This window comes from Elephas maximus, chromosome 11 (assembly GCF_024166365.1).
Source record: "Elephas maximus indicus isolate mEleMax1 chromosome 11, mEleMax1 primary haplotype, whole genome shotgun sequence".
NCBI classification, from domain to species: Eukaryota; Metazoa; Chordata; class Mammalia; order Proboscidea; family Elephantidae; genus Elephas; species Elephas maximus.
The window spans coordinates 109,766,847-109,794,586 of record NC_064829.1 but is presented as its reverse complement, the minus strand read 5'-3'; the positions used below and the strand labels follow the sequence as shown (position 1 = coordinate 109,794,586).

The 27,740-nt window shown below is 51.7% G+C and overlaps 1 protein-coding gene across 2 annotated transcripts; it reads left to right on the top strand.

Annotated features, from left to right (window-relative positions):
- The first annotated feature begins 177 nt into the window (after nucleotides 1–177).
- On the top strand, nucleotides 178–27,609 carry BCKDHA (branched chain keto acid dehydrogenase E1 subunit alpha). Of its 2 annotated transcripts, XM_049902289.1 has the most exons (10): nucleotides 178–472; nucleotides 6,802–6,996; nucleotides 12,122–12,304; nucleotides 12,411–12,497; nucleotides 17,614–17,722; nucleotides 23,090–23,251; nucleotides 25,312–25,518; nucleotides 25,781–25,922; nucleotides 26,125–26,296; nucleotides 27,006–27,609. In XM_049902289.1, the coding sequence occupies exons 2-10, from the start codon at nucleotides 6,994–6,996 to the stop codon at nucleotides 27,174–27,176; spliced, it is 1,236 nt and encodes a 411-aa protein (XP_049758246.1). In that variant the 5' UTR covers nucleotides 178–472; nucleotides 6,802–6,993; the 3' UTR covers nucleotides 27,177–27,609. The 2 variants fall into 2 exon arrangements, with proteins under 2 accessions (XP_049758246.1, XP_049758245.1); XM_049902288.1 differs by lacking the exon at nucleotides 6,802–6,996.
- Nucleotides 27,610–27,740: the final 131 nt, after the last annotated feature.

Below are 27,740 nucleotides of genomic sequence, written 5' to 3'. Positions count from 1 at the left end.
CGTTTACCAACACTCTGGCCCCGCCCACCCCCGCCTCTCAACTCCAGGGAAGCCATTGGACAGCGGAGAAGGGGCGGAGCCTGGCATGGTCGCTTTCTTCCCGAGGCCCCCGGGCCCTGAAACCCTGAGGCTATGATTAGGTAGCCCTCTTCTTTGCCTGTTACGGAAGCAACAGCAGTAAGGCGGTCGGAGACTTTTTTAGGAAGCTGTATTGTTTTGTAAACTCATCTCTGCGTCCTAGCGTCGCCAGAAGCGGAAGCAGGTGGTTTCTTGGCAGGGTGGTGCAGGCAGCAGAGTCAGGCTCATGAAGTGGCAGCCCCTGACCCGAGGCGATAGGAGAGCCAAGGAGCAGCTGTTAGCCAAGATGGCGGTGGCGGTAGCTGCGACGAGGTTTTGGGGGCCAAGTCGAGGCCTGGGCAGGGCCGGCCTACTGCTTCTGAGGCGACTTGGGGCTCGGGGAGTGGCCTGCTCTGTGAGTACCTGGGGCCCCCGAGGAGTTTTCTCTAAGTGGGAACAGGCATATAGACGCTGTCTTCATTCAGAATGTGAGGTGCTTGCAGAGAGTGAAGAAAGGACAGTCAGGGAAAGGACAAGGGCTGGGAAAACCACGTGGAGAGGACACTCAAGGAAAGAACCTCCACTTCCTTGGGCGAAGAAAAGCGAGGCAGCCCCTTCGTGGGTTCTGAGGGAGGAGAACTCCTTATGAGTTGTGCCCCACCCCCAGCGCGTCTGCTTGGAAGGATGGGGGAAGGCGAGACAGTTCCCCTCAAAGGTTGGGGAATGAAACTGCCTTAGTAAGGAAAGGTCTTTCTTTTGGGTAAAGAATTCCCTTTATAAAAGAGGAAGGAGAGACCAGATCCCCCTGTCATGGGCTTTTATAAAGCAAAACCAAACCCGTTGCCATCGAGTTGTTTCCGACTCATAGCGACCCTACAGGACAGAGTAGAACTGCCCCATAGGGTTTCCAAGGGTGTAATCTTTACAGAAGCAGATGCCATATCTTTCTCCTGCGGAGCGGCTGGTAGGTTTGCACCGCTGACACCCTTTTGGGTCGCAGTCGAGCGCTTTGATCACTGCGCTACCAGGGCTCCTTTGGGCTTTTATAAAACCAAAAAGCCCAAATCCATTGCCTTCGAGTAGGTTCCTACTCATAGCGACCCTTTTTGTTGCATTTGCCACAATTCTCATATGAAAATGAATCGTGTGAAAAAGTCGTTTTAATTCTTTTCTCCCCTGATCAAATGTCGAGATAGGGACCTTGTCTGTTCTAGTCAGTGCACAGAGGGGATGCTCAGTAAATATTTGTTGAGTTAATGAGGAGGATAGAAGAGAGGGATCTGAACAGTGCACTTTGCCCACATTTCTTACAGACACTGGAGAAATGCTTTGTTCTTTGTCAAAAGGGTCAGGATTTTTTTTTTTAATTTTTATTGTGCTTTAAGTGGAAGTTTACAAATCAAGTCAATCTCTCATACAAAAATTTACTTACATTTTGCTATGTACTCCTGGTTGCTCTCCTCCTAAAGAGACAGCACACCTTCCCTCCACTCTCTATTTCTGTGTCCATTTAGCCAGCTTCTGTCCCCCTCTGCCTTCTCATCTCCCCTACAGACAGGAGCTGCCCACATAGTCTCATCTGTCTACTTGATCCAAGAAACTCACTCCTCATGAGTATCATTTTTTATCTTATAGTCTAGTCCAATCCCTGTCTGAAGAGTTGGCTTTGGGAACGGTTCTTGTCTTGGGGTGACAGAAGGTCCAGGGACCATGACCTCTGGGGTCCTTCTAGTCTCAGTGAGACCATTAAGTCTGGTGTTTTTAGGAGAATTTGAGGTCTGCATCCCACTACTCTCCTGCTCCCTTGGGGTTCTCTGTTGAGTTCCCTGTCAGGGCAGTCATCGCCTGTAGCCGGGCACCATCTAGTTTTTCTGGTCTCAGGCTGGTATAGTCTCTGGTTTATGTGGCCCTTTCTGTCTCTTGGGCTCATAATTACCTTGTGTGTTTGGTGTTCTTCATTCTCCTTTGCTCCAGGTGGGTTGAGACCAATTGAAGCATCTTAGATGGCTGCTTGCTAGCGTTTAAGACCCCAGACGCCACTCTCCAAAGTGGGATGCAGAATGTTTTCTTAATAGATTTTATTATGCCAGTTGACCTAGATGTCTCCTGAAACCATGGTCCCCTGCTACACTGGCCTTCGAAGCGTTTGGTTTATTCGGGAAACTTCTTAAGGGTCAGAATTTCTTAGGGTGGGTGCTAAGGGTAAGCTCATGCTGCAGAAATCTAGTTTAGAGGAGAGAGACAGTGGGCTTCAGAAGAGCTTTGAACTAAAATTCCACAAATAAGAGAGTAGTAGGTAAGAGGGTAGGTCCTGGAGCCAGACCACATGGGTTCATAGCCCTGCTCTGCCACTTTCCAGCTGTGTGGCCTTGGGCCCGGTACTGCACCTCTCTGGACCTTAGTTTCTCCCCCTGTAAAGGGGTGATACTAAGAGTGGCCACTTCATGGGGCTGCTTTGAAGATTAGATGTGTAAAGTGCTAAGAACTGGGCCTAGCTTATGATAAAAGCAGTAGGAATCTTGGCTGCTGTTGAAAGTAAGGGTGGAGGGGAGGGACAGAAACCGACTTTGGAGATGGAGGGAAAGAAGGAGGTGACTTTGGGAGGGTCTGGACAGGCAAGGACCCTGGGGAGAAATCTATCTAGATGTTGAGAGGTTGGGTCTGACCCTCTGATTCCCTATCTGTAATGAAAGGAAGAGGGAATCTGTAGGAAGAAGCTCTGGATAGGGGGAGAAACGGGAGGTAGGGGGAGAAACGGGAGGTAGGGGAAGAGGATTGGCTGGGGGAGAGGCATGGGTGTTGGGAAGGGAGCCACCTGAAGCAGGTAAAAGTGAAAAGGTTGCTGTTGCAGGATCCAGAGTGAGGCAATCTCTTGCCTTGGGCTCTTCTCTTCTGCTGATTTTAAACAATCACTTCTCCCACAGCCTGATCTCAGTCCCAGTAGCCCATTGGCTGGGCCAGGGAGGCTGGACATGGGCCAGATTGGGGCAAGAGTGGGGAAAGGTCACTTGTGACTGATTAACTCTGTTTTCCCTTCTGACTCAGTCTGTCTACTTTTCTTGCTCCTCGTTCATTGTGTGTGTGTGTCTTCCAGAGTCCTTGTTTTTTATTTCTATTTTTTTTAGATTCCTCACCCCTCCCACCTTTTAGTTTTTCTACCTGTTCTTAGATTAGTTTTTTGTTTTTTTTTTCAATTCAAGTGGAGTGAAGGGGCAGTAGCTTTTAGTGAAAAAGGATTTTGACCAGGGTTGTCCAGTAGAAATTGTGATAATGGAAATGTTTTGTATTTGTACTGTCACATGTGATTACTGAGCACTTGATGTGTGTCTGGTTCAACTGAGGAACTGGAGCTTTAATTTTAATGAGTTTAAATAGCCAGAAATGGCTAGTGGCTACTGTATTGAACAGTCCATTTTCAGCTGATTAAGGTGGAGCCAAGATGATAGCACCTTGGGGAAAGGTTGGGAGACAGGTTGGGTTATAGGGGCCAGTGGGGTTGGGTGGAGGGACGGGGATGCCTTATTTCCTCCCTACCTGCCTGCCCTTCTCCCAGTCTCCGTGGTATGCTATGTTGCCTTGGGGGTGTTTACCCGATTCCCACCTCCCTTCCCCTACCTGTTGATAGTAGCTGCTTCAGTGCTCAGGGAGAAGAGGAGGAAGGAAACTCACTTGTCAAGGAGTCAGGGGTCAGTTTCTGAGCCACTACCCCAGGCCCCTGATCAGGCCCAGGAAGCAGGTGGGACCTTGGCCAAGCCACTTCACCCCTCTGAGTCCAGCAAGTGGTATGACTGGAGTCATCCTGTCAAACTCAGGGAGCGCCTTGGTGTGTGCTCATTATCAGTAACTTTACGGGTATCTCTGCAATCTGCTGGTCAAGGGCAGCCTGTCCAGGGGCTTCAGCGCCCTGTGCAGTACCTCTAAGTGGTAGGTACCCAGTGTGTATTGTGGGATGAGTGGAACCGGTCATCACCGATCTAACCGTACGGGTCCATCTCCCTGTTGGCAGATCTCTTAAGGAACCCAGGCCCTTTGTCATGTCATGAAGTACTTTGTGATTGACAGTGCCAGTTCCCACCCACTATTGTATTTAATACAGCCGCACTTTAAGGGATGTTTTGGTGCTTGTTAGTTGCCATTGAGTCAGCTCTGACTCATGGTAACAGCACGTACAAGAGAACAAAATGTTGCCCGGTCTTGCTCCATCTTTGCACTTTTCGGTATGCTCGAGTCCATTGTTGTGGCCGCTGTGTATTTTAAGTGTCCTGCAACCTCGGGGATCACCCCCCAGCACTTTATTGGACAATATTCTGTTGTGATCTATAGGGTTTTCATTGGCCAATTTTTGGAAGTAGATTACCGGGCCTTTCGTCCTTGTCTGTCTTACTCTGGAAGCTCTGCTGAAACCTGTACACCATGGGTGACCCTGCTGGTATTTGAAATACCATCGCATAGCAGCATCAGCAACATGGGCACTGGATGTACTGGTAGTACCCTTCTGTTAAAGGTGAGGAGCCTGAGCTCAGAGAGGTGTGAACTTGGAGCTCTGGACGCCAAAGCCCAGTTCCTTGTCATGGTACCAGGCTGCCAGGAGGAGAAAGGATAGGGCTGAAGTTCAAGTCTTGCAACATCCTGCTTAGTTCAGTCCTGGCAAATAGCATGTCCACTCCACTCTGCCTAGGACTTTGGGGCTGGTTAGAAGGGAAGAGCTGGCCGTAGCCCCCAAGGTGCCCTCCCTCACTGTGCGTCAGCCCCACTGGCCAACTCCCTCCCTTGAATGTGCTCCCTCCCACCCAGAGGTCTTCATAGGCATGGGTTCCCCTGCTCCCAACTCTGCTGACCTTGTCATCCTTCAGATGCCAACTTATATGCCACGTCCTCAGAGAAGCTGTCCTGAGCCCAGCCACCAGGTTTCCACTTGTAAAATGGGGATAATAGTAGTACCTCCCTCAGTGTTGTGGTGAGGGTTAAAGAAAATGGTGTTTGTGGAGTAGTAAGGGCTCAAGAGGTGGGAGCTGCCGTTTTTCTTCCAGAGACAATAATTCTCACCTGGTGGATGAGGTATGGTGGCGGCTGAGCCAGGGAAAGGTGAAATGCCCTCCCTCGGGGCTTTCCTCCTTCAGTGCTGCAGAAGCCTGAGTCCCTGAGGCCAGAGAAAGCCTGATTGCTCTCCACATCCCTCAACCAGGTATCCCCGGGAAGCGGGGCTGCTGACTTTTCTGAGTTGGAAGCAAAGTGAGGCCTCTGCTTTTTGCGTCACTTATGGATGGAGCTCCTCAGACCCCACCCAGGTTTGGGTGGCCTTAGCTGTTCTAGATACAGAGGCTTTGGAGTTAACTGGCATCATCCACAAAGCCCGCCGTGGTCCAAACCCCACCTTGCCCCCAGCCTCCCACGCAGTGACCAGGCTGCCTGGGTTCTTAGGCTGATGATTCGTGTGGCCTCGGACAAGTCACTTAACCCCTCAGCTACCATCTCCATTTGATGGAGGTGACAGTAGTGCCTGCCTCACTGGGTGCTTGGGGCACATGGGCAGCTATTGTTACTGATGTGCTCCAGGCACACCAGTCCGCAGTTCCCCAGGCATCACGCTCTCTTCTCTTGCCTCTGAGCCTTTGTTCCCTAGGTCTTCCTTTTGCTGGCTCACCTCTGCTGTCCAGCAGGCCCTAGGTTAATTTCCCCTTCTCCAGGAAGCTGTTCCTGACTCTCCACCTGATGCTAACTAATCATAGCCGGCACTTGTTGACAGGTTCCTCCTAGAGCCACGGCAGGTGATTTGCCTGCCTCACCGAGGGAGACTGTCTCCTGCCCAAGGTCACATCTCTGGAAAGGAATGGAGCCAGGATTCAAACACAGGCAGCTTAGCTCTAAGTCCCTCATCCTGCTCTAGCCCTGTGGTTAACCACTGCGCTATCCTGCCCCCTCTGAGATTGCGTCTCTTCATTGCAAAGCCTGTGTGTGTTCAGTATTTGTCATCTGTCCCTCCCCAGGGTCATGTGTGAGAAGCTCCAGCCTCAGCTCCAGACCTGACTTGGAGCATGTCCTAACAAATACCACAAGTGGGTAGCTTTGAAGAACAAAAGTATTTTCTCACAGTTCTGGAGGCTTAAAGACCAAATTCAGGGTGAGGCTCTATGGGGAGGTTCTTCATTTAGTAGTCTTGAGAGTTCCTTGTCATTCCTTGGTGCCTGTTTCCTCCCTGTGTGGGTCTTTGTGTCTGTTCTGCCCTTTTTATAGCTCAGAGGTGATTAGGTTTAGGATCTACTCTATAGTGGTATGATCTCTTTAACATAAAAAAAGAAAACCCCTATTTCAAAACAGGGTCGTTGTCTCAGTTATCTAGTGGAGCTATAACAGAAATGCCAAAAGTAGATGGCTTTAAACAAATTTATTTTCTCACAGTTTAGGAGGCTACAAGTCTGGATTTGAATTCAGAACCGGTGGCTCTAGGGGAAGGCTTTCTTTCTCTCACAGCTCTGGAGGAAGGTTCTTGTCTTTGGTGCAGTGAATTACTTAATATAGCCCTTCTAGCCATTGTCTTTGTGACTCACACACAATGATTGGGTGGGACTATGCAAATAAGGTGTTTGTGACCCATGAAGGGGATTGGACAGCTTCCTAATAATGTAAGTGAGGTACATGACACCTTTGTGGTAGGGTGGGACTGTGCAAATAAGGAGTATGGAAGTCTAACAAGGGGATTGGTCAGTTTTGCCATCCCCCTCAGCTTAAAATGAACCATTCCAGAGGTGGACAGGAAGGGTCTTACTACCACCAAGAAGGAAGATCTAGGAGTGGAGTGCATCCTTTGGACCCAGGATCCCTGCACTGAGAACCTCCTAGACCCAGGAGACAGACAGCTGTAACACTGGAGCCAGCGAGAAGCAGCAGCAGAGGCAGCAGAACCAGGAGACCAGCAGGAAACCTGCAGGAGATGGCATGGTGAGCTTCCTGGCCCATGGAGCTAGATAGCTGAGTGCTTTCGGGCAGGAGGCTTGCTGGTAGAGTGGGGTACCTCCAGGTACTTGCTGATGGAGCTGGACTTGTTGACCCATGAAGCTAGAGAGCTGATTGCCTTTGGGCACTGGTGAAGTGGAGTGCCTCTGGACACTTACTGGTAGAGCTAAAGAGCTTTGTAACACTTGCCTGAGCAGGGCAGAGATGGGCCAGGCCAAGAGGCCCAGGGCCAAGGAGAGGCCTGCCTGTGGGCTTGGCCAAGATGCTGTCCTGACCGAAGAACTGTATCCTGAGTCATTTCTGATCCTGAATTGTAACATGTTACTTCCTTAATAAACCCATAATTATGAGTATTATCTGTGAATTCTGTGTGGCCATTGAAACAAATTACTAAACCCAGCAGAAGAATAGAGGGTGCTGTGGGAGGGATGGCTGGTGTCAGAATTGGTAAAAAGGTTGGAGAAAGAAGGTATGTCTGACCTCCACCTCGTAGGAATCAGCCTTGGGCTCATGCTGGTGGTGATTCTCTGTCCCTTGTAAAGTGAGGAGGTTGGATGACACCTTGGCCATGCCATTTTACCATTGTCTCTTCACTTCTGCTTTCTTGTTCCTTAGAGATCTCCATGTGTCTTGGCATCTCTTTTCTCCCATCTCTACTTGCTTGTTTGTTTGATCTCTTTTATATCTCAAAAGAGATTGACTCAGGATACACCCTACACTTATCTTCCCGCATTAACATAAAGACAGCCCATTCCCAAGTAGGATTATAACCAGGAACGTAGAGGCTAGGATTTACAACACGTACTTTTGGAGGTCAGAGCTCAATCCATAACCAAGCAGATAGTAAGGGTCTGTCTGTTTGACAATAGCGTCATTAAATGCACTCGTTAGCTATTTGTGTTTATCGAGTGTTCGCTACGTGGCAGGTACTGGGCTAAGCCTTCACACGCATCGACTCGTTTAATCCTCGTGACATCCCCTTGGGTTAAGTACCCCTATCATTTACACATGAGGAGACCTACGCAGAGAGGTGTAGTAACCTGCCGGTGGTTACACAGCCAGGAGGTAGAGGTCTGGTCAGAGTCGCCCCCTCAACTGAGGTGCTGTTGTGAGTGGATGCACGAGGGGCCATTCCAATGCCTGCTGGGCCATCTAGAGATGACCCTCTGTGTCTTCCTGTGCAGTGTGTGTCATGGGCTTCAAGGCTGTGTGTAAAGCTGTGCAGCCTGTCATTGTAAGTCACCGGCCACCAGGACAGCCCACGCACCCCACCCCAGAGGAAGAAAAAAATGGGTGGAGTCACATTCTTCCATTGCAGGCATTTAGCCTGTGATAAACCGATTCCTTAATCAACACAGTAACCCCGAGGTGAGTACTATTACCATTTCTACAAGTCCAGGAAAAAACAGGAGGGGGCAGAGGCTAGACCCAACTCCAGTATACTGGACAGCTTCGGGGGCCTGATACAGCCTTCTAGCCTATGGAAACTGAGTCTTGCCTTATATCTGGTTTGTTCTGAGCCCTCAGACCCCATCCTCCTGATCACTGCTGACCCCTGGCGTACCTCTCGGAGCCCTTCAGTCCTGTTCATCACATCTCCCATGTTCCACACTCTCTGGAGTGTTTGCCGGGGCCACAGACAGGCACTAAAATCCAGCATGAGAGGCAGGTAGTCCTTCCCAAGTCCTCTTCCTCACCTTCTTCCCAAGGCACCAGCCCTTTCCCTTTTCCCATTTGCCAACCTTCCTCAGCTTTACTTTTCCCCCTCCCAGCAATTTTTGACTACAGAACGTGTCCCAGCATTAGCTTTGTAACGTCTCACAATAGAGACTGCATCTCAGAACGATGCGGCGTTTTGCATACAGTTAGCAAAAAAGAAATTGATTCATTCCTCCACTCATTCAGTAATTACCTCCTGGGAGCCTGCTGTATAAACCAACCTGGACGTGATGCCTGCCTTCTTGGAACTTGTGATGTGGGTTGTTATTTGCCTTCAAGTGGATTCCCACTCATAGCGACTGCCTTAGTTGATGCTGTAGGAGAAGTACCACAAGGGGATGGCTTTAACAAGGAGATGTTTATTTTCTCACAGTAAAGTAGGCTAAAAGTCCAAATTCAGGGTGTTAGCTCCACGGGAATGCTTTCTCCCTCTGTCGGCCTCATCAGTCTTCCCCTGGACTAGGAGCTTCTGAGCATAGGGACCCTGGGTCTAAAGGATGCACTCTGCTCCTGCTACTGCTTTCTCTCTACTTGCTTCTATCTTTAATATCTCAGGAGATTGCCTCAAGACACAGTCCAATCCTGTAGGCTGAGTCCTGCCTCACTAACACAACTGCCGCCCATCCTCCCTCATTAACATCATGAGGCAGGATTTACAACATACAGGAAAATCACACAATACTGGGAATCAGGCCCAGCCCAACTGATACACACATTTTTGGGGGGACATAATTCAATCCATGACAGCAGCTCTATAGGACAGAGTAGAACTGCCCCCTAGGACTTCCAAGGAGCGGCTGGTGGGTGGGAGACAGACTGAGATAGAAGAATCTTCCAGCCGATGTAAAAGAACAGCTTGTGGTAAGTGCTCAGGAGGGGGGACATGGTGCTGCAGGAGTTCTGCTTCCCTAGAAGGGAGGGGAAGTCTGGGGTGATATTGTAAGGCCTGACCCAGCTCCACTGTTGGGACTGTCACTTCCCTTAATTCCCCACAACCACAAATGCACCTAAATGTACCCACGGACACACTAACCCACAGGAACTTTGGATGACTGCAATTAAGGGAAGCGGGGAGCCAAAGGGGACACACTTGAGCACACACGTGAATTCTGGCTTCTGGCAAATCCGGTCATTCTTCTTAGTGCCTCTTGGCAGTGAAGCCACAATTACTGAACCAGAAGGAATCCAAATCACACAAAGATGGAGGCGTGTGAAAATCCGGCCAACACAGCAGTGGGTTAAGAGACTGGGTCCAGAGGCCTGAGTCTCAGCCCTACCCACGTCTGAAGCCCAGTCCTGATGTTTTGTTTTAGCTCTGCGGCCTGTGCAGGTTATTTACCTCCCTGCGCATCGGTATCTTTGTCTGTTCGTGGGCAGTAGTGATTAATCTCTGTCTCATAGAGATGCTGATGAAGGTTCGGTAAGACCGTGCATGTAAACGCAGCCTGACCTACAAGAAGTGCTTGATACAGGGCAACTATTGCAATCCTGGGGCCAGTTCCAGCTCCCTAGCCTCAGAGCTCAGAAGTCTAATCCGCCCACAGGCTGTTGAGCACTTGGGGCTTCTCACAGGCTTTCCCAGCCTTGCCTCGTCTGATTTCATGGTCCCCATGAGGATTACTCAGGCCACTCTGAAGCCTTTCCAGTTTCTACAAGGACATGCTTTTCCATCCTCAGAGAAGCTTTACCCTCTTCACACTCTGTGGTGGTCCCCTGCTTTCTCCTAAGATAATACCAATCACCCTTGTCATTGCTGGTTCAGTATTTGCCTTCCCTGCTAGGCAGAAGGACAGAGTTCCTGCCTGTCTCAGGTCCCCAGAACCCAGCACCGGGCTTGAAGCAGAGCAGGTGCTCAAATATTTGTTGAATGAGTCAGTCTGGGCTTGTGGAGGGTTGAAGGACTGGAGTGGAGAGGGCACTGAAGTTCGTGGAGCAGTTTGCCGAGGGGTGGGGGAAAGAGACATTCTAGTTAAGACATGAGAGCAGAGCTGTGGTGGTAGAAATAACAATAGCTGACAGTTTTTTTGGCGTTTACTATGTAACTTACGGGTACTGTGCTAAACATTTTATACACATGATCTCATTTAAGCCTTGCTACACTTCTGTAAGGTGGTCTCCATTTTAGAGATGAGAAAGGTATCTTAGGCTGGGTTCTCTAGAGAAGCAAAACCAGGAAAGTGTAAAAATATATACAGAGAGAGATTTGCGTCAAGGAAACAGCTTATGCGATTGTAGGTGCTGGCACGTCCCAAGTCTGTCAATCAGGATAGAGGCTTCTCCTGGTTCACGTAGCTGCAGGGGCTGGCGAACCCAAGATCGGCAGGTCAGAGAGCAGAGCTCTTGCTCACAGGCTGTGAAGATTGAGGAATCCCATGATCGGCAGATAAGCTGCCAGTAAAGTCCCAAGAACAGGAAGTCAGATGAACAGAAGGCAGCTGCAGGATCCAGAGCAGGCAAAAGCGAGAACCTCTGCTTACATTCATATGCAGACCACATGCCCAAGGAAACTCCTTTCCAACTGATTGCCTGCTCACAGCAGATCCTATCATGGGGGTGATCCCATATAACACTGAGAGCCATGACCCAGCCAAGTTGACGTACAACCTTAACCATCACAAAAGGGAAGACTCAAAGAGGGAAAGTCGCTTCCCCAAGGTCACTCAGCAGGGGTTTTGAACCCAGGCAGCCTGACTCTTAGGGGCCCTTAGTCTTCAGCTGTATGCTGGCGGCTTCCTTGGCGGGCACATGAATCCATAAAGAGCCCATCGGGATGGCCGGCGGGTGAACAGTGCATGGGGCTGTGTGTGCCAATGGTGGCAGTGGGAGATTGAGAGGAGGGGGACTCTGGCTGAACTGGTGAGGCCTTGAATGCCAGGATGAAGAGTTTGGGGCCCTGATAATAATGATAGCTAACAGTTCTTGAGCGCTTGCTCCTTGCCACTTTATTGAGTCTGTAGGATAGATGTGGAAGCCCTGGCGGCACAGTGGTTAAGAGCTATGGCTGCTAACCATAAAGGTCGGCAGTTCGAACCTACCAGGTGCTGCTTGGAAATCCTATGGGGCAGTTCTGCTTTGTCCTATAGGGTTGATAGGACTCGGAATCGGCTTGACGGCAGCGACTTTGGTTTTGGGGTTCAGGATAGATGCTGTTTTTATTTCAGTTTTATAGATAAGAAAACTGAGACACAAAGAAGTTGTAGGAACTTGCCCAAGGTCACACAACAAGAACGTGGTGGAGCTGGATGTCAGGCCTTGTGGTTTTGGCCCCAGAGTCCCTTTGGGCTGTAGTGACTTAACCACTATGGCATACTCCCTACAGCCGTGGTGTTGAACCCAGTGGAACCTCAGAGCTGCTCCTGATGTGGCGTCTCCTCTGCCTCTCTCTCCCTAGCACCCCAGGAGGCAGCAGCAGCAGCAGTTCTCATCCCTGGATGAGAAACCCCAGTTCCCAGGGGCCTCGGCAGAGTTTATAGACAAGCTGGAATTCATCCAGCCCAACGTCATCTCTGGGATCCCCATCTACCGCGTCATGGACCGGCAGGGTCAGATCATCAACCCAAGCGAGGACCCTGAGGTGAGATGCTGCGCACCCCCCCCGCCCTGACTGGTCCATCCCTGGCCCCTTGCCCATCTCCTCTCTGGTCCCACCTGCCCCTGTCTGTCTGTGTCTCCATCTGCAGCTGCCCCAGAAGGAGGTGCTGAAGTTCTACAAGAGCATGACACTGCTCAACACCATGGACCGCATCCTCTACGAGTCCCAGCGGCAGGTGCGTGGGGATGGGGCCTCGGAATTACCTGAAGTCCCTCTACCTGTGTTAGGGCAAAAGGACAGCTCCTAAGGAGGAGAGAGTAGAATGGAGATCTTTTTTCTTGGTGTTTTCTTGGGGCTTTGGAGGAAGAGTCTGGGAAGGTTCCTGCCCCAAGGCAGAGGAGGGACCAGATTACTGAATACACTGACTACCTGTCTGGCTGGGGGCTTAGCTGTGCTGGGAGAGGGTGAGTGGGCAGGAGAAAACATGGCGGCCCTTCCTCTTGGGAAGTCAAGTCTGCCTCAGGGAACACCCCAGGCCCACACTAAATGTGCTGTGATCCTTCACCATCTTAGTATCAGGGGACAAAGATCCACTCAGACCGGTATTAACAAAGAGAGGAAATTTGTTGACTAAACTCATTGAAAGCCCAGGGGCCCTGTTTTCAGGCACAGCTATGTCCAGGGGCTCAAAAGATGTTACCAGACTTGACTTCTCTCTCATGTCCTTCTCTGCTGCCCTTTGCCTTGGGTTTGTTCTCCAGTGGATGCCTTCCATGGGCTGCTGCTCAGAAGCTCCAGGCTCATGGGGAGGCAGCAGAGAGAAAGAGTTCAGAGTACAGGCCCTGGAGCAAGACTGTAAGATTTAATCCCCAGCTCTGCCGCTTCTAGCTTGTGGGAGAGTTGCTTAAGTTCTTAATGCTTCAGTTCTCTCATCTGTTAAATAAGAATCATAACCACATGGTATCTACCTCACGGGGTTGACATGATTAATGACGGCATATGTAATGGTCTTAGGAATAGTGAAACTGTTAGTTAACACTTAGAAATTACTGGCTATTATTGTCTATTATGATCCCAGCACCCTAGCAGAGCCCTGGTGGCGTAGTGGTTAAAAGCTACGGCGTGCTATGGCTGTTAACCAAAAAAAGTTGGCAGTTCGAACCTACCAGCCGCTCCTTGGAAACTCTCTGGGGCAGTTCTGCTCTATCCTATAGGATCACTATCATTTGGAATTGACTTAATGGCAATGTTTTTTTTTTTTAACCAACCTAGCAATGATTGTCCTTTCTACTTAAGTGGTGGAAAAATGCCTGGCCCCTAATGTTCTAGCAGAAGGCCTAGGGCAGATGCTCATTGGCCAATCTTTCATCACAGACCCTTCCTTAAACCAATCACTGTGACTCATTGGCCAGGCCTAGGTCATGTACCCACCCTAGGAACCAAGGAGGCAGCATAGAGTCCATCCTTCTCGGGCCATGTAGACTGAGGGTAGCGGCAAGCAGGACTACAGATGTCCACCATACCTGCTGGATCAGGATTGGGTGTGGGGATTGAGAATCTGTGTTTTCATTAAGGCCCAGGTGATTTCACTGCAAACTAAAACCGGCCCACTGGGCTAGGGGACAGTACTGAGCAGAATCAGGCGGGCAGCCTGTCCTCCCCTGTGCCGACTCTCCAGCTCAAAGGAACGCTACATGTGGGCTCCTGAAGCTAGGGCAGCGTCTCCACCGTGCCCAGAAATTTTCCTCGTTCCCACCGTCTGCAGGATCAAGTCCAGTGCGTTAGGCCCTGTCTGACCACACTGTCCCCATCCATTGTGGCTCAGCTCTCTCTGCTCCCCCTACCCAGCCTCCGTGCCATGCCAGTCCATGCTGCCCTTCTCACCCTCTCTCACGCTTGCACCAGGCTCCTTCTCATAGACTTGGGTTCCAGTCGGGGCCCTGGTGGTACAGTGGTTAGGAGCTCAGCTAATGACCAAAAGGTCAGTTTGAATCCACTAGCTACTCCTTGGAAACCCTCTGGGGCAGTTCTACTCTGTCCTATAGGGTCCCCATGAGTCAGAATTAACTCGACGGCAGCGGGTTTGGTTTCAAGTTCCAATCACAGCTCTGACTTCGTGCAAGTGATTCTACCTGTTGCTGCCTCAGGCTCCTTGTGTATAAAATGGGGATAATGATATAACCCACCCTCTAGGGCTGGGGTGAGAATTCTGTGAGGCCCAGCATTTAAAGTCCCTAGCCCACTGGCTGACACAGGCAGCATCAATAAAGTGAGTTCATCCTTCAAAGTCCAGCCTGCATTAGTTCGGAATTGTTTAGCTGCAAGTAACAGATGCGCCCCCCCGCCCCCCAAACTCAAAAGCAGTGGCTTAAACAGATTAATAGTTTTTTTTTCCTCCTCTCTCACATAAAAGAAATTTGGAAATGTGGAAACAGGCGGTTCAGGGCTGGTACATTGCCCCACAGTGTCATTGGGTACCCAGTCTCCTTTCATCTTTTTGCTCTGCCATCCATAGCTCTGGCTTCTATCTTAAGTTCTCTTCATGGTCCAGGATGCCTGCTGGAACTTCCCCCATCATGTTTCATTCCAGGCAGGAAGTGGAAGGAAGGAGAAAGGTCAGCCATGGCACATCCCAGCTGTCTTTACCTACTTCTTCCATTAATGGACTTTCCAGGTTGTCCCACTCGATAATATCTCCTTACATTGGTCCTTCCTAGCTACAGGAGACACTGGGAAATGTTGTCTTTTTGTCTGGGCAATTGGTGCCTAGGATGGAATGAGATCTCTATTACAGCGAGGAAGGAGGGGGTTGGATACTGGGAAGGCATCTGTAGCCTCTGCCACTAGCCCAAGTCTTGTTTCCTCAGGGGGTCCCTCTCAGGCTCCTCCCACTGCTCATTCAACAGCCCTGCCAGCCCTTAGCACCCAGCATTTGCCCACCCACTAGGCACTGTAAGGTCACTTAATATTTTAATTGGCTTCTCACTTAGAAGAAAGTGCTCATTCATCTCTTTCGCCCACAGCAACTGGAAAGCCTGGCATGTAGAACACATTGAGGAAGATTGAAGGAGGCTGGGACATGAGTGTCCCTCGGGGGGGTGTTGTGCTCAGCTCTCTTTGTTTTATTTCACACAGACCCCTGGGTGATCTCATTTCCATCTGTATGTCAGGGGTTCCCCAGTTCCCGGCCCAGCCTTCTTCCCTGAGCCCCAGATGTACCTGGCTTCTTGTCCTGGGGTCCTGCAATAAACCCAGCGTATCCAAACCTGACCGCTGCATCTTCCCCCCAGACCTGCTCCTCTTCCTCCTGTGTTCCATTTCTCAGTAAAGGGCATACCATCCACCCATTTGCCTGAGTCAGAGACTTGCATCTCATCTCTTTCTCCCCCCTCCCACTCGCTGTCCCTTTCTTCCCGCTCATTCACTCTGTCTCTAGGTGTTTGGTTAGAAATCCATTCAGCTGCTCAGCGGTACCATCAGGGGCCCAGATGCTTCCTGTCTTTCTGCTTTACCGTTGTTGGTGAATTGGCTTTTGTCCTATGCCTGTTGCCTCATCTTCGCAAGATGGCGGCTACAGTTCCAGGGTACGTGGCCACGTGCAGGGCAGGAAGAAGGAGAGCAAGGGAATGGTCCCTTTTAATAAGAAAGCAAAAGCTTTCTCAGACTTCCCTAGCAGACTTCCACTTAAGTCCGTGGTGGAACCGTGTCCGTAAAAATGCCGTGTTGGAGGTGACTGACCTCCTCTAACTTCACTAAGGGGACAGAGACTCATCATCAGCATCAGCAGCCCAAGGCTGATTCCTGTGAGGTGGAGGTCAGACATGCCTCCTCTCTCCAGTCTTTTTACCAATTCTGACGCCAGCCATCCCTCCCATGGCACTCGCTACTCTTCTGGGTTTGATAATTCGTCGCAATGGCCACACAGATCTCACAGACTATACTCGCAATCATGGGGTGTATTAGGGAATTATAACAGGTTACAATTCAGAATCAGAAATGACTCAGGATACAGTCCTTTGGTCGGGACAGCTTCTTCTCAGCCGTGCCCACAGGCAGGCCTCTGTTTGGCCCTTGCCCCCTTGGCCTGGCATCTACCCTACTCAGGTGAGTGTTACAAAGCTCTTTCGCTCCACTGATAAGTACCCAGAGGCACCTCACGAGCCACAAGCCTCCATCTCTCTCTGTCTCCGGTGTTACAGTTCTATCTCTCTGTCTCCTGGGTCTAGGAAGTTCTCAACGCAGGGCTCTCAGGTCCAAAGACCACACTCCACACCTAGGTCTTTTTCTTGATGGTAGTGTGGTCCCCTTTCCTCCTCTGGGATGGCTCTTTTTAAGCCTAGTGGGATGACAAAACTCACCAATCCACTCGTTAGGATTCCATACACCTTATTTGCATGGTTGTACCCCCACAAGGGTGTCATGCACCGTATTTGCATTATTAACAAGCTGTCCAGTCTCCTTGGTGGGCCACAAGCACCTTATTTGCATAGTCCCACTCAGTCTTTTGGTGGAAGTTACAAGACCATGGCTAGAAAGGCCATATAAAAGCGATCCATTGCACTGCAGTGGCCTGTGGCCACCTCTGGCTGCACGGAAGGCTGGGAAATTGAGCGTTTGGCTTTTCCAGGCTCTGGGGTGAAGGGAGTCAGGAGAAGGGAGTTGGCCTGGGTACTGTAGGACAGCTAGCTGGCAGGGTCTGCCACCTGTCTACAGGATCAAGTCTGGCACCATGGTTTGTGCACTAGGCCCTTCCTGTCCACCCTGTCCCAATCCACTGTGGCCTCGGCTGTGTGACCACCAAGCCATGCCACCAGGGCCTCTTGCCTCAGTCACTGCAATCAGTCCTGTCTCCTCCATCCATTCTTCACACAGCAGCCTGAGGGAGATTTCTAAAACCCAAGTCTGACTACGGCTCCCTGAGCCATAGGATAAAGTCCAGAGGTAGCAGTCCCTGCATAATCTGGGTGCCCCCTCTCTCTCCTGCCTTGCCTTTTCCACCTCCCCCCTTACATCCCAGCCCTCAGCCTTTGTTGTTCCCTCTGCCTGGAAATCTCCCCCCCAACCTCTGCTCAGCTCAGGAAGTTTCGCTGATGTCCCTCCCTGGCGGGGCTGGCACCCCTGAGCTCCTATCACATGGCAGAGCCCCGATTACCGTGCCCTCTGCGTTATGGCGCTAATGTACATGGCAGCTCCTCCGTGAAGGCAGGAACCCCAGTGTGGCCCGGCCCACAGCCACCCTTTAGGAAGCGTCTCTCGATTAACAGACTGGTCAGAGTTTGGAAGGATTTTCATGGTTTTCTATCATTGCTCAACATAACGGAGCTTGGGCCTCTGGGCCCTGTCCACCACAGGGCCGGATCTCCTTTTACATGACTAACTATGGCGAGGAGGGGACGCACGTGGGGAGCGCAGCTGCCCTGGACAGCACGGACCTGGTGTTTGGCCAGTACCGGGAGGCAGGTATGTCACCCCTGCCCGGCCCATGGAATGGGCCACAGAGGCCTGGATCTGTGGTCCCTATCGGGGCAGGCCAGGCCCAGTTCCTCCTGCGGTGTGAAGGTGAGGCCATGTTAGTTTCCCTGTGGGCTCCTCCAGGAGTGACCTAGACAGGGGTCTGAGGGGCTGAAGGGAGAACTTTCCTAGCAGGAAAGAGACAAGCCAGCAAGGATGGACTTTCCCTCTCTGAAGACTGGAAGGTATGTGGCTAAGAGCACAGGAGCCTGACCAAACAGCATTTTAGCTTAGCTGGTAAAAAGCGTCTGCCTTGAGCATTGTGCGTTTTTAAGATCTATCTATATGGGATCAAACTGACAGCAGCAGCTTGAAAGATTAGATAGGAACCTCAGGGGGCAGTGAGTTTTTGGTGATGGGGGAGGAACAACTCAGAGAAGGAGAACGAGAATGGTTGCACAACTCGAATGTTGTAATCAGTTGTCACTGAATTCTACATGTAGAAACTATTGATTTCGTACATGTTCTGCTGTGTGTATTCTCAACAATGACGACAACAAATAAATCATAAAGAACCAAACAAATGAAATAGGAGTCTGGCTGCCTGTGTTCTATCCCGTGCCTGCCAGTTCCCACTTGTCAGGTTTTAGGAAAGTCACTTTTGTTCTCTGAGCCCGGTGTTCACACCTCCTCAGTGGGGCCAATGGTGGTACTCGCACCGTGGGCTTGCTGGGAGAACGCAGCCAGGTCAGTCTGCAGTGTTGCGGGGGCTCTGCTGGCCGCTCCTTCAGCACTGTGTCCTCCAGAGAACAGGAAGATCAGGGGCCTGTGGGTCCCAGGCAGGGAGCTTGATTAAAGGAAATGAAACGAAGGATCAAAGAATAGAAGTGAAGAAGATAGATGAGAACTAAGGTGACCAGGAGTGACAGACTTGGCCCAGGGAGCTGTGAGTGGGGGTTCCGGAGTGGCTATTGGCGTGGAGGCCCTACGAGGGATGGCCTGTGGGTTACAGGAAGCACTGACTGCAATAGAGGCCTATCTTGGCCCTTCCCCTCAGCTGCTGCATGGCCTTGGACAGGCTGCCTACCTACCCCATGCCTCAACTTCCTCATCTTTGATGGGGGATGGTAACCCCTCCCAAGACAGCTGTTGAGGGGATTCATGCGACTGCCACAGCCCTCATGTGCAGGGGGAGCTCCAGAGTGGAGGCTGATGCTGCGATGGGGCCTCTCACCTTGGGACAGCCCTTCAGCAGGGGGAACATACGCTGGGAGGTGGGGGCTGGCCAGAGCCCTCCCTGAGCAAGTAGGAAGTTCTAGTCCCCTCAGCCAGACCAGGCCACCTCTCCCTACATTCTCCAGGAGGGCCAGCACCTGGTGATATTTGCCTGAGGTTTAGCATCATTAGCAGGGAACCCCAGATTTCCTCATACTAGGCCGCAAGCCCCCTGTTGTTGAGGGGATCTCTTTGGTAAGGGCTCTGAACAGGCCTCAGTGAGGCTGGAGGGGATCACAGGAGGCTGCTGGGCTCTGCACATGAGGAGTTGTCTAGGCCCTGGCAGGAGTGAGCCCTCCAGCTCCAGGGGTCAGCAGGAGGCCCTGCAATGGGAAGCTGAGAGGGCTTAGAAGGGGGCGGCAAGCTGCAGAGTATGGAGCGAGCCTGAGCCAGCCATCCGTGCCTCAGTCCTGACTCTGGGAGGCCACTCGCCTCTCTGGATCTCAGTTTCTGCATCTGTGAGGTGGGGAGAGATGGCACGCATCACAACAGCATTTATGGAGCTCTTTTTGAAGGCCAAGGTGCTGGTCTCAGTACTTCAGGAGATTGGAGGCTCCTGTCTCATTGCAGCCTTGCAGCAGGGCAGAGATCCCGGCCTGAGGTCACGCTTGAGAAATGCCGAGCGTGTTCTTCCCTTTTGGTTTTCTATCTCCAGCTCTTTGCACATGCCATTATAATACTTTACTCTGTCTTCTCGAGCCACACTTTCAAATCTTCTGTTTAGTCCTTTTACTTCATCATTTTTTCCTTTTGCTTTAGCTGCTCGTTTTTTTTCAGAATCTCTTCTGACATCCATCTTGGTCTTTTCTTTCTTCCTGTCTTTTCAATGATGTCTTGGCTTTCTTCATGTATGATGTCGTTGAGGTCAGCCCACAACTTGTCTGGTCTTTGGGTCATTAGTGTTCAACGCATCAAATCTAGAGGTGGTCTCTAAATTCAGGTGGGATATACTCAAGGTTGTATTTTGACTCTCGTGGACTTGCTCTGATTTTTTTCAGTTTCAGCTTGAACTTGCATGTGAGCAATTGATGGTTTCTGCCACAGTCGGACCCTGGTCTTGTTCTGACTGATGGTATTGAGCTTTTCCATCATCTCTTTCCACAGATGTAGTCAGTTTGATTCCTGTGTGTTCTATCTGTTGAGGTCCATGTGTATAGTCGGCATTTATGTTCGTGAAAAAAGGTATCTTCAAACCTCGAGTTGGGATAGTGAAGGATTCTATGGGGAAAATATTCAACAATGCAGGAAGCATCAAAAGAAAATGTAAAGAATACACAGAATCATTATACCAAAAAGAATTAGTTGATGTTCAACCATTTCAAGAGATAGAATATGATCAGGAACCGATGGTACTGAAGGCAGAAGTCCAAGCTGCTCTGAAGGCATTGGTGAAAAACAAGGCTCCAGGAATTGATGGAATATCAATTGAGATGTTTCAGCGAACAGATGCAGCGCTGAAGGTGCTCACTTGTCTATGCCAAGAAATACAGAAGACAGTTTCCTGGCCAACTGACTGGAAGAGATCCATATTTATGCCTGTTCCCAAGAAAGATGATCCAACGGAATGCAGAAATTATCGAACAATATCATTAATACCACATGCAAGCAAAATTTTGCTGAAGATCATTCAAAGTGGCTGCAGCAGAAATTCAGGCTGGTTTCAGAAGAAGATGTGGAACCAGGGATATCATTGCTGATGTCAGATGGATCCTGGCTGAAAGCAGAGAATACCAGAAAGATGTTTACCTGTGTTTTATTGACTCTGCAAAGGCATTTGACTGTGTGGATCACAACAAATTATAGATAACATTGCAAAGAATGGGAATTCCAGAACACTTAATTGTGCTCATGAGGAACCTTTACATAGATCAAGAGGCAGTTGTTCAGACAGAACAAGGGGATATTGAGTGGTTTAAAGTCAGGAAAGTTGTGTGTCAGGGTTGTATCCTTTCACCATAACTATTCAGTCTGTATGCTAAGCAGATAATCCTAGAAGCTGGACTATATGAAGAAGAATGGGGCATCAGGATTGGAGGAAGACTCATTAACAACCTGTGTTATGCAGATGACACAACCTTGCTTGCTGAAAGTGAAGAGGACTTGAAGCACTTACTGATGAAGATCAAAGACCATGGCCTTCAGTATGGATTGCACCTCAACATAAAGAAAACAAAAATCCTCACAGCTGGACCAATAAGCAACATCATGATAAACAAGGAAAGATTGAAGTTGTTAAGGATTTCGTTTTATTTGGATCCACAGTCAACACCCATGGTAGCAGCGGTCAAGAAATCAAAAGATGCATCGCATTGGGCAAATCTGCTGCAAAGGACCTCTTTAAAGTGGTGAAAAGCAAAGATGTCACTTTGAAGACTAAGGTGTGCCTGATCCAAGCCGTGGTATTTTCATTCGCGTCATACGCATGTGAAAGCTTGACAGTGAATAAGGAAGACCGAAGAGGAATTGACGCCTTTGAATTGTGTTGGCAAAGAATACTGAACATACCCTGGACTGCCAAAAGAATGAACAAATCTGTCTTGGAAGAAGTACAGCCGGAATGCTCCTTAGAAGCAAGGATGGCGAGACTGTGCCTTACATACTTTGGACATGTTTTTAAGAGGGATCAGTCCCTGGAGAAGGACATCACGCCCTGCAAAGTACAGGGTCAGCGGAAAAGAGGAAGACCCTGAACAGGTGGATTGATACAGTGGCTGCAACAGTGGGCTCAAGCATAACAACGATTGTAAGGATTGCGTAGGACCGGGCAGTGTTTTGTTCTGCTGTGCATAGGGTGGCTATGAGCTGGAACCAACTCAATGGCACTTGACAACAATAACAGCCAGGTGAGGCAGGCATTCCTGTGGCCCCTCTCACAGTAAAAGCCCGAGGTCAGAGGTGAGGTCACGTGCCCCCTGCTAGGTGGAGAAGGGGTTCTCCTCAAGGCAGTCTGACCCAGGGACAGCCCTTGCCCTTCACCCGCTGGACTGCCTCCAAGATGCTGCTCTCAAGGGGTGTTTGGAGATAAACCCAGGGATGCCTGTGGAGTGTCGACTGTAGCTCCGGGCAAGCAGTGACACCCAGTGAAAAGTTTCCTGTGGCCGCAGGTATCTGACTAGAGCAGCGGTTGCAGTGGACATGTGGCTTCCTAGCGGGTTTTGGGCCCATGAACCTGTACTTTTCCTTCCTCCCCATCCCTGCGCTCCCTGGGATTCTCTTGTAGGTGGACCTGGGCCACACTGCGCAGAAGCCTGAGCACACGGTTGTGAGGCAGTACCTGGGACTGCCTCAGCTGCCCCCACAGGGCCCCTTTTTCCTGCTTCAGCAAGAACACCCCCTCTTTTGTCTGGTTTGCATACAGCACAGCCACAACTGTGTGATTTATACCCATTCAACAGTGTGTGCTAAAAAATGCGAATAAAATTAAAGGTGATAGTGAAAGTCGTGCTAAACGTCCCACAGCCCTAACTGATATTTTAAGAGGTCCGTAATGTCAGAGCTGATTGGCTGACCAACACTAAGTGTTTCCGTTGATGTTTCACAGTGGCACCCCTTTAACTGATAAACAGAAATTCTCCCCACTTCCTTTTCTCAGCATCAGCCATGAGTTGCGTGAGTTTTGCATTCGGCCAGCTCCCAACCCCCCACCCCGTCCCGTTTGTGATCTGGGGCAAGTTACGTAAGCACTCCCCACCTCAGTTTCCTCATCTGTGAATGGGGAGAATAATACCGTCTACCTCGCGGGGTAGATGTGAGGATTAGCTGCATTAATCTGTGAAGAGTGCCCAGAAGAGCACTTGGCAGGCAGGAAGGATTATATTCATTTTTGCAACTATTCTTCAGGGAAGGTGTGACTCTCCTGCGTAAAATGAGACCGCCTTGTAACATGCTCTTCATTCAGTTTTCATTTGAAGAAGGGGTTTGCAGTAAAGAAAACAGTTCATAAACATCTGTCTGTGTGTACGTTTTGAGTTCCCAGAGGGCTTCCCAGTTGGGAAACAGAAGCCCTGGGCAGGAAGGGGCTTGCCCCGGGTCTCTCTGCAGGGTTGGTCTGACACCCCTGCACTGCCCCACCCAGGCTAACCCTGCCCCCTCTGCCCCTAGGTGTGCTGATGTATCGGGACTACCCGCTGGAACTGTTCATGGCCCAGTGCTATGGCAACGTGAGCGACCCGGGCAAGGGGCGCCAGATGCCCGTCCACTACGGCTGCAAGGAGCGCCACTTTGTCACTATCTCCTCTCCATTGGCCACGCAGATCCCTCAGGGTGAGGACACACGCCCAGGGCAAGCCCCTTCCTGCCCAGGGCTTCTGTTTCCCAACAGCAGACCAACCTCATACCCCTGTCCAGGTCCCAGCCCTTCTCCATCTGTCCTGGCTGGGTTTCCAGGTCGGCATTGTATTCAGATGCTCTGCACTCCTCTTATCTGGGACCCTTCAGAGGAGGACTCTGGCGGCATCCCGCTGCTAGGTCCAGCGGCTTGAGCCTGTATAACCACATTCGTGATTTCCCAGAATTGTGCCCACCCTGTTTGTCTGCTCACACACATAGCCAGCGTTGAGTCACTGGGTGTGTGCCAGGTCCCAGGCACCACGCTGGTGCTCTGCTTTCCTTGTCTAATAAGCACTCACAGCAGCCATAGGAGGTGAATACTATTTTTCACTATTATTCCGTTTTAAAGAGTGGGAAACTGAGGTCAAAGAGGGAAGGTCATTTGCCAGAGGTCATACAGCAGGTAATGAGAAGAGAGGGGACTCAAATCACAGACTGTGTGACTCCAAAGCCCAGGTTCTCGCCCCTGGCCCTTGCTTGCCTCAGTCCTCAGAGTGAAACGAACGCCCCAAGGCTTACATAAGGGCCCTTGAAGCCACAGCACTTAGAGTGGTCAGTGTAGCCGCCTGTGTCCTAGGGGACATGCTTGGGAAGTACACCTGCCAGTGCCAGGCCTGCGCCCTCACAGCGGGAGGCCAGGGAGTTGGACCGTCCCTGCCCCGGGGGCCTGCAGTCTGCTCGAGGGGTCAGTGTGGCCCTTTGCTACAGGGTGGTTGAGGCACCTGAGTGTATATCTCCACAGGGCTTGGCAGAGTGCCTGGCATCTCGGGAGCACCCCATACAAGCTCGCTCATCTTGTTGTGTGTGTAAGCCAGGAGCAGTTGGTGCCTGTCAGGCAGGAGGTGGGCTGGAAGGTTGCATGTGAGTTGAGGCACATGGGGTTTGCGTAAAGCTGGGCCCTTTTTAGCTCCTGCTCACCTCCTCATTAAGTCACACTTCTCTGTGCTGGGTGCCCTTCTAGGTGCAGTGAACAAAACAGACGAAAAGCTCAGCCCTCCTGGTGCCATCATTGTGGTAAACAAGTAAAACAGAGCGTATCAGGGATCCCCAGTCCTCTAGAGGACAACAGAGCGTGGAGGGAGTGGGGTTTTGGCATGGAATCTGGGAAGGCATCCCTGAGGAGGTGACATTTAAGCAAAGACCAGAGGAGGTGAGGAGGAAGCCGCGTGGGTGCCTTAGGCAGGAGCAGGCCTGGTGTGTGGGGGGAGCAGGGGGAGGGGTGTGGCTGAGAGATGAAGCCAGAGAGGTGGGGGGTGCAGATGGTGCAGCTCCGGGGGCCTCTCAACCTTTGACTTCTGGAGGGACTTTGACTCCAAGTGGAGTGGGAGCCATGGAGTAACCTGGCTACCTTGGCTGCTGGGGGGAGAGACTGGGGGAAGGGGCCAGGGCTGGGGACGGTGAGGAGGCTGCTCAGTGACTCAGGTGAGGGGTGATGGTGGCTTGACCAGAGTAGCCTGGAGGAGGCGAGGAGAAGGGATCAGACTCTGGCTTCATTTTGAAGGTGGAATTGAAAGAAAGTCAGAAGTCAACGAGGACAGTTTTTCACCCGAGCTGTTGGAAGGATGGTGTTGCCATCAGCTGACAGTGATGATGGGGGCTGGGCAGATTCCGGGCCAGGGACCAGGAGCTCAGCTTTTTCTTTCCCTTCAGGGCCTGGCCACAGCTGGCCTGGGTCCTGGAGCCCTGGGTCCGCTTGTGCGTGCACGCGTACGCCCGGGTGTGAGAGAAAGTATGTATGTGAGAGTGTGGGGCTGTGCTGAGTGTGTGTGCTGAGTGTGTGTGTGAGTGTGTGTGTGTATGTGAGAGAGTATGTGTCTGTGTGCTGAGTGTGTGCGTGAGTGTATGAGTGTGAGTGTATGTGAACATGTATATGAGTGGGTGTGTGAGTGTATGTGTATGTATGAGAGTGTGTTTGGGGATGTGTATGTGTGAAGGCTTGTATGTGTGTGTCTGTGTGCTCCTGCTCTGTTCACCTCCCTGTCGTTCCCCTGCAGCGGTGGGGGCGGCCTATGCAGCCAAGCGGGCCAACGACAACAGGGTTGTCATCTGTTACTTTGGCGAGGGGGCAGCCAGTGAGGGGGATGCCCACGCCGGCTTCAACTTTGCTGCCACACTTGAGTGCCCCATCATCTTCTTCTGCCGGAACAATGGCTATGCCATTTCCACGCCTACCTCTGAGCAGTACCGCGGGGATGGCATTGGTATGGGCCCTGCTGGCTGCTCCTCACCCTGCCCGCCTCCCCACCTCCACGCGTCTCCCTCCTGCCCCCCGCCCCCCCGCACTCATTCCCTGGTCCTCTCCCTGTGGTGTCTGGAGATAGTGAAGAGACTTCTCTGTCTTCCTCTCCTTTCCTCACTCTGCCTGCCTTTCCTTCCTCCTCCCCTGTGCCTTCCCTCCTGCCTGGTCCTGCTCATTTCCCCATCAGAGCCCTGGGGCCTGACCTGCCTTCTTTGTCCCCACAGCGGCCCGAGGCCCTGGGTATGGCATCATGTCGATCCGCGTGGATGGCAATGATGTGTTTGCTGTGTACAATGCCACGAAGGAGGCCCGGCGGCGGGCGGTGGCCGAGAACCAGCCCTTCCTCATTGAGGCCATGACCTACAGGTGCCTGCCTCTGCCCGTCTCTGCCCTCAGCCTTGACAGCCACTGTCTGTCGCCTTTCCCCCATATTGATCACTGTCCCCAAAGCAGGACCCCATTACCCCATATTGTATCCTCTTCCCTGCCTTTCTTTATTCCACTCCCACCCCGTCACCCCCAGTCCAGTCCTCTCCCTGCTGACCCTGTGCCTCCTTCCCCCGAACAGGATCGGGCACCACAGCACCAGTGACGACAGCTCAGCCTACCGCTCAGTGGACGAGGTCAGCTACTGGGACAAGCAGGACCACCCCATCTCGCGCCTGCGGCATTACCTGCTGAACCGAGGCTGGTGGGACGAAGAACAAGAGAAGGCCTGGAGGAAGCAGTCCCGCAAGAAGGTGAGGGGCTGTCTGGGCCAGCCTGAGGGTCTCACAGGGTGTGTGTTCTGGGTGGGGTGCTGGTGCATCGTGGGGACCTGGGAAGGATGGAGATGCTGGAGCTGGGGGACATTGAACTGGGAGACTCGGGGATAATGCAGGGCTGCCTCTGAGCACAACCCACAGGCCAGGGTGCCCAGGCCACACGCACCTCTGCTGCATCTGAGCCATGCACACCCTTCTGCTGTCTGCTTCCTCATCTTGGAAGGAGGAGGCCGGTGGTCCTTGGTTCAGGTTGTTTAAGGATCAGGTGACTTGATCCACACGCACTTGAGTTTGTCCAGCCCAGAGTTGGCGCACTGCCCACCTCAGCTGTGGCCATAACGGAGCCAGAGAGGCAGTGGCTTCCAGTGGTAAGAGCAGGCCCTGGAGCCAGGTGGCTCGGCTGTGTCCTGGCCCTGCCCCAACTGCGTTGCCACAGACAAGTCCCTCCTCTCCTGCGTGCCTCAGTGTCCTCATATCCAAACTGCCTGTCTCTTATGGCTGCAGAGAGCCCTGAGTCAGTCAGTGCTTGCTAGATGCTGGTTCTGACCACCACTGTCATGGTCATCTCCATTGTCTGGATGGGACCATAAAGACTCAGAGGGGTCGAGAGGTAGGAGACAGGGCCCCCTCCGCCAAGCCCTTGGTGGGAGGCCAGTCGCCCACCCACCATCTGGTGTTCCCCTAGGTGATGGAGGCCTTTGAACAGGCTGAGCGGAAGTTGAAGCCCAACCCCAATCTGCTCTTCTCGGATGTGTATCAGGAGATGCCCACCCAGCTCCGCAAACAGCAGGAGGCCCTGGCCCGCCACCTTCAGACCTATGGGGAGCACTACCCCCTGGACCACTTTGAGAAGTGAGGCTGGGCTTCCCCACGCCCCACCCCGCTCCAGCCACCCTGAGAGGTGGCCCCACTCTGCAGAGGAAGAAGAGCTGGTGGGACACCACTGGCCCTACTCCCCGCCAGCTCCCTGCAGAATACTCGAGGGGCCAGGGCAGCACCTGACATGTCCATTGGGGGGCAGTTCCCGCTGCTCGCCCTCTGGGAGCCCTCTCCCTGCTCCTTCAGGCTGTTACATTTACGAGGGCGAGGGCTGTGTTCGCAGCAGTCACTGAGCCCCCATTAGCCCCTCCTTGCTGGTTGTTACAGTGCCTTCTCCCAGGCCAGGTGAGGCACCTGAAGGACTAGGGCACCTCTGGCTGGGGTGGTCTGGCCTGGTGGGTTGACCTGTGGAACTTAGAAGCGGTCAGCAGAGATCATGAATAAACAGTGTCTCTGCGTTTGGCTCTGTACCATCGCTGGCCTCTGTTTCCTGGAGTTTTGTTGCGGGGTGGGGAGAGCCCAGGGTGACTGGTTTGGGACCACCCCTAGCCTCTCCACTTTAGATAAATAATGCCAGGGCCATTGGGATATCTACTTCCCC